General features: G+C 42.9%; 1 protein-coding gene across 1 annotated transcript; it reads left to right on the top strand.

Moving 5' to 3' along the window:
• Nucleotides 1-480: 480 nt before the first annotated feature.
• Nucleotides 481-5,956, top strand: hspa5 (heat shock protein 5). Its single transcript, XM_072488459.1, has 10 exons — nt 481-634; nt 1,241-1,396; nt 1,481-1,712; nt 2,210-2,344; nt 2,796-2,908; nt 3,058-3,212; nt 3,293-3,528; nt 4,194-4,431; nt 4,543-4,710; nt 5,062-5,956. Exons 2-10 carry the CDS (start codon nt 1,284-1,286, stop codon nt 5,619-5,621), a joined length of 1,950 nt encoding a protein of 649 aa, XP_072344560.1. The 5' UTR covers nt 481-634; nt 1,241-1,283; the 3' UTR covers nt 5,622-5,956.
• Nucleotides 5,957-6,011: the final 55 nt, after the last annotated feature.

Raw genomic sequence — 6,011 nt, 5'->3', positions numbered from 1 at the left:
GCAGCGGCAGAAGCTCACTGGGACACGGGGCCGACACCGCGTTCAACGCGAACACTACCGGAGTAGCAAGATATTGACTCCGGGTTTCTATTTTTCAAAAAAAACCCACTTTCGACCGCTCACTCAGCAGCGCGAACCGCCCGGCTCAACACAAACAAGCGGCGACCACCTTTATCGCGAAGGAGAGATTCCAGAAACCGCCAGGGGCGGCAGAGTTGCAATGACGCAAGACGCACGCAATGAGCCGTTGGTCGCCCGGGCGTAGGAGAGAGGGGGGGGGAAACGGGGTCGCTGATTGACAGCCGGACGGCGCAATGGGACGACGGATCATAGGCAGTTCCGCTCCCCATTGGAGCGCGAGGGTTCACGACTCGCGCAGGGGGCGGGCTCTCGGCTCCCCTCTGACGCGTCCCCCCGAAGCCCGTACGTGTCACCCTCCGGAGTGGCCAGCATGGCCGCTATGCCCAATCAGCGGCCTCCAACGCAAGGGCCGCCGACCAATCGCAGCGCTCCACGACGGGGAAGTCAGGATTCTATATAAAGGCAGCGGCGGGCGCAGCGCCCGGATCAGATTTGTGAGGCTGACAATAAGAGAGGTTCTTCAGGAGCCGCGGCGGCGTGGAAGCAGCAGCGGGTAAGGTGATCTGTGGTGTGGGCATTGGTAGACCCAGACTGCCCGGGGGGGGAGGGGAGGGGAGAGCGGGAGGGATTGTGAGCGGCCCTGCAGAATGAATGGCGAGAAAATGAAGGTTTGGGGTCCAGGAGGTTTGGGCCGCATGGCAATGCCGACTTCCCCACCATGAGTGCTACTCGTTGTGTCTGTGAGAAATAGCGTGGGATGGATCTTATTGTAATTAAGTAAAAGGATTGATTTCTGAGCTAATTCACCCCCCCCCCCCCCCCCCCACACCCATAGTTGATGTTAGTGTCTACATTCGGCCGTTGGGTTGGGAAGGGAGGGGGGGGGCGTTTGTGTGGGCTGATATAAAATGGCTTCCGGGGCACCGGTTCAGTTGGTGAGTTTGTAGCGCGATTTGTCTTTTGTTCGCGTTTATGCGCTTGGGACTCTTACTTTCCTGCTGGCTGTGGACTCTGCACTGGGATTGGAAATACATAATGTGTACTGAAATGATTGTGCAGAGTATGAAATGTGCCAAATGTTTGTGAAGAGCGTCGAATATGCCAATGTTAAGCTGTAAATCTAATGTGAAAGTTTAATGGTATTGTTTATCCTCTTTAGGAGATACCAATCGCTATCGTACAATACACCAAAGTGACTCGCCATGAGAGGGTGTTTGCTTCTACTGCTTGTCAGCAGTGTCCTTGCTGATGAAGATGATAAAAGAGAAAGTGTTGGTACCGTGGTTGGAATTGATCTTGGTACTACTTACTCCTGGTAAGTTTGTGATTTCTCTGGTTGACTGTGAAAATCAATTGTTGTTTTTAAATGGCAATAATATGGGCTCTCTTCTCTTTCTAGTGTTGGGGTCTACAAAAATGGACGTGTGGAAATTATTGCTAATGACCAGGGAAACAGAATCACTCCATCATATGTTGCCTTCACATTTGATGGAGAACGCCTGATTGGTGATGCTGCGAAGAACCAGCTGACCTCTAACCCAGAGAATACTGTTTTTGATGCCAAGCGTTTTATTGGACGAACCTGGAATGACCCAGCAGTGCAGCAAGATGTCAAATACCTACCATTTAAGGTAATACTATCTCTTGATCAAAAGCTCTAATTCATGACTTGGTAGCGCTCTTGGAGCAGAACCGGTTGTATTCAAGACATGAAAATGCACTGCAGATGCTGAAAATCTGAAATTGGAACTAAATGCTTAGCTGGCAAGCAGCAACTGTGCAGTGTTTCTGCTTTATATTTTGTCAGCACAATTATTGACTGAACACACCAATTCTGCCTGTCACTAGTATTTCCAGTACATTTCTGTTCATATTTTACGCTCTGAATGCGTAGGCTAATAAATAGCTCCTTGTCTGCCTCTGTTTCTAGAGTGCAAGTATGAGAAGTTTTTTTTTGAGCAGACCAGTTCCAGTGGTGGTAATCAATATGAAAATAGATCAAGTCACATGCTGTGAAATTTAGCTGCTACACTTCAAAAACATTAATTGGCTTTGAATTCCAAAGATGAGTATGGTGCTGTACAAATGCAAGCTCTTTTCTTGTCTAATATGGCATTTTTAAATTTAGGTAATTGAAAAGAAGAACAAGCCCCATGTCCAAGTTGATGTTTCTGGTGAAGTCAAGACTTTTGCTCCTGAAGAGATTTCAGCTATGGTGTTGACCAAGATGAAAGAAACTGCTGAGGCATACCTTGGCAAGAAGGTATTTGCAGTTGATAATCTCAATTTTGAATCTCAAGTAGACATGCATGTTATTTTGCACTGAACTCTACCATTAGTTGGACCCTGAAGCAAATCATAACTGTTTAGGTGGATCCTTGTTTCCTACATAGTATATTTAATTTTGTATTCTGAAGTAGTAAATGCTGCAAGTATAGAAGCTACTTCCAAAGTTTGATGGGCCCTAACCTTGCATTCTTCCATCAGACTGTTAACGGGCTTCCTGTTTGAGTGAATAGCCTTTATGTTGTAATGTCACTTGTAGTAATTAACCCTTTTTCATTTGGGAGTTGCCTTTTCATAATGACCAGTTAAGTTCCTCCCAAGTCTTTTCTCTCTCTGGAAGGATAAAGCACTTCTGGCATGTATAAATCGAAGTTGAGACATATTACTAAGTGTTATTTCTTAAAAAAAATTAATATGATCTTCTGTAGGTTACCCATGCTGTAGTGACGGTGCCAGCTTACTTCAATGATGCTCAGCGTCAAGCTACAAAAGATGCTGGTACAATTGCTGGCTTGAATGTCATGAGAATCATCAATGAGCCGTGAGTATTTTCACTGGCATTATTTGCGATAGTAAACTTTAAAAGGCCTACAAGTTTTTTTCCATATTTAAAGCAAGTTTATGTACTGATGAGTGATTTTCTTGAAATATGCAGTGAAAAGACTTGAATTGTTTTCCCGGTCTCTTCAGAACTGCTGCTGCAATTGCCTATGGATTGGACAAGCGTGAGGGTGAAAAGAACATTCTGGTGTTTGACCTTGGTGGTGGCACTTTTGATGTGTCACTGCTTACTATTGACAATGGTGTCTTTGAAGTAGTTGCTACAAATGGAGACACTCACCTGGGTAAGACCATACATAGTTACATTTACATCTTTCTTGTACTCATCAGAAATTCATAAGTTAAATAAGAGTTTGTTAATTAGGTGGTGAAGATTTTGACCAGCGTTTGATGGAGCACTTCATGAAGTTGTACAAAAAGAAAACGGGAAAAGATGTTCGTAAGGATAACCGAGCCATGCAGAAACTTCGCCGTGAAGTTGAAAAAGCCAAACGTGGGTTGTCTGCCCAACATCAGGCGAGAATTGAAATTGAATCTTTCTTTGAGGGTGAGGATTTCTCTGAGACTTTAACACGTGCGAAGTTTGAAGAACTGAATATGGTGAGTGATGCTCTAGTTTAGTTCCAATTCTAGAGTTGGACAATCTTTTTACTTTTGCTCCTTGGGCAGTTGTAACACTTCCAAAATTGTAGTAATAAAAACATCTACAAAATTAATTTCAGGGTTTCTATTATTAAGGCAAGGGTAGTATTGCCTTGTATTGTGCATAAGACAACACTGGCTTATTGTAGAACTTAGTGCAGGAGGCCACTTGGCCATCGAGTCTGCACCAGCCCTTGGAAAGAGCACCCCACTTAAGCCCATGCCTCCACCCTATCCCAGTAACCCCATTTAACCTTTTTGGACACCAAGGGCAATTTATCATTGCCAATCTACCTAACTGCACATCTTTGTTCTGTGGGAGGAAACCGGAGCACCTGGAGGAAACGCACACACTGTTCAGACTCTGCTGTGAAGCAACTTTGCTAACCACTGCTATTATGATACAGGACTTGGGCAGTCCATATCCAAATCCACTTCTGTCCATTGGAAAAAAAAAAAAAAAATTTGTCTTGAGTTGGAGAATCTGGACTGTTAACTGTACAATCAGTAATTTGGTCATCCTTAATTACATTTTATTCCATTAGAGAAAAGCTTACAGTTGGATGCAAAGTGCATTTATGACAGTTGGGTGTTCTAAATATTCTGTGCTTTCGTGCCAACAGGATCTCTTCCGATCAACCATGAAACCTGTACAGAAGGTGATGGAGGACGCAGATCTAAAAAAAACAGAAATTGATGAAATTGTCCTTGTGGGTGGCTCCACTCGTATTCCTAAAATTCAGCAACTGGTGAAGGAGTTCTTCAATGGCAAGGAGCCGTCTCGTGGAATCAATCCTGATGAGGCTGTAGCATATGGTGCAGCAGTACAGGCTGGTGTCCTATCAGGAGAGGAAGATGCTGGTAAGTGCCTGGGATTGTATAATGTGGTAAAGGTCAATTTGTGACTACTTGACTTCTCGTATTCTGACGTTTTGTTTCTTAACTCTGCTTTCTACTTTAACCTAAAATTAGGTGATCTTGTTCTCTTGGATGTTTGCCCTCTGACTCTTGGAATTGAAACTGTTGGTGGTGTCATGACCAAGCTAATCCCACGTAACACTGTGGTCCCAACCAAGAAGTCTCAGATATTCTCAACTGCTTCTGACAATCAACCTACTGTGACCATCAAGGTGTATGAAGGTACGTCGCAACTTGTTTTATCTCTGCCAGTTAATTTTATTGCATGTTGCTTCTGACAATTCTACTACAAAGGAACTGCTGCCTTTATATTAATTCAAAGGAATGGTGCTGAACTAGAGGCTTGCTGGCTAGAAATTCTAACTTTTCTGCTTGCTATGTTTTGTCATGCTTCAGAGTTGCAACTTCAGAGTTCCATAATCTTTGTGGATTCTTATAATTTAGGCTGTGGTGGACTTTACCACAGTAGTGTGGTTCAATGTATGAAACTTAATAGTTTACTTTTCAAAACTGCATCTAAACATGCCATCTCAGCAATGCAGCATAAGGCTTACATTGTTCTTGCTTTTGTAGGTGAGCGTCCAATGACCAAAGATAACCATCTTCTTGGTACCTTTGACCTAACTGGTATTCCTCCAGCACCTCGTGGTGTTCCACAGATTGAAGTAACATTTGAAATAGATGTAAATGGAATCCTGCGTGTTACAGCTGAAGACAAAGGCACTGGGAATAAAAATAAGATCACCATTACAAATGACCAGAACCGCCTGACCCCAGAAGAAATTGACAGGATGGTGAATGATGCAGAGAAATTTGCTGAAGAGGATCTAAAACTTAAAGAACGTATCGATGCCAGAAATGACCTTGAAAGTTATGCTTATTCTCTGAAGAACCAGATTGGTGATAAAGAGAAACTTGGTGGCAAGCTGTCAACAGAGGACAAGGAAACTATAGAGAAAGCTGTGGAGGAAAAAATTGAATGGCTTGAAGGGCACCAAGATTCAGAAATAGAAGACTTCAAAGCTAAGAAGAAGGAACTTGAAGAGATTGTTCAGCCAATTGTTAGTAAGCTGTATGGAAGTGCAGGTGGATCCCCTCCAGAAGAGGAAGAGACTGAAAAGGATGAATTGTAATCAAAGGACCCTTTAAAATGTTAATTTTGTAAATAGTGGACTGTTTGGGAAAGAATTATCTGAATGATAAGGACTTCATTCTTGAATGTATGTGCACAATTCTCACCTGAGTGGACTGAACATTCTAAAAGGCTCAGTACTTTCCATTGCAGTTTCAGCATGAACTATCCAGAGGGAGAACTTGATTTGGAGATTGAGTTGTCAAGGGTATGAATACCATGTTCTCCAAGTACACCTTTTTTTTCTATTTATTTGAAATCCCTTGTTTGGTCTTTGTAAGTGTAGAGAAATGTTTCTACTGTATTGACCAATAAATGTTATGTTTGATACAAACATTTCCGTCTTAAGGATCAAAACTTGACTAACTGCTGTGACTACTTAAAATTTTCT

Source organism: Scyliorhinus torazame, chromosome 22, assembly GCF_047496885.1.
Source record: "Scyliorhinus torazame isolate Kashiwa2021f chromosome 22, sScyTor2.1, whole genome shotgun sequence".
Classification (NCBI taxonomy): Eukaryota; Metazoa; Chordata; class Chondrichthyes; order Carcharhiniformes; family Scyliorhinidae; genus Scyliorhinus; species Scyliorhinus torazame.
This window is presented reverse-complemented; position numbering and strand designations above follow the sequence as displayed.

Coding starts and splice junctions, on each gene's coding strand:
- hspa5 (XM_072488459.1), top strand. CDS start 1,284: ATGAGAGGGTGTTTGCTTCTACTGCTTGTCAGCAGTGTCCTTGCTGAT. Junction 1,397..1,480: donor CTTGGTACTACTTACTCCTG/GTAAGTTTGTGA, acceptor TTCTCTTTCTAG/TGTTGGGGTCTACAAAAATG. Junction 1,713..2,209: donor TCAAATACCTACCATTTAAG/GTAATACTATCT, acceptor TTTTAAATTTAG/GTAATTGAAAAGAAGAACAA.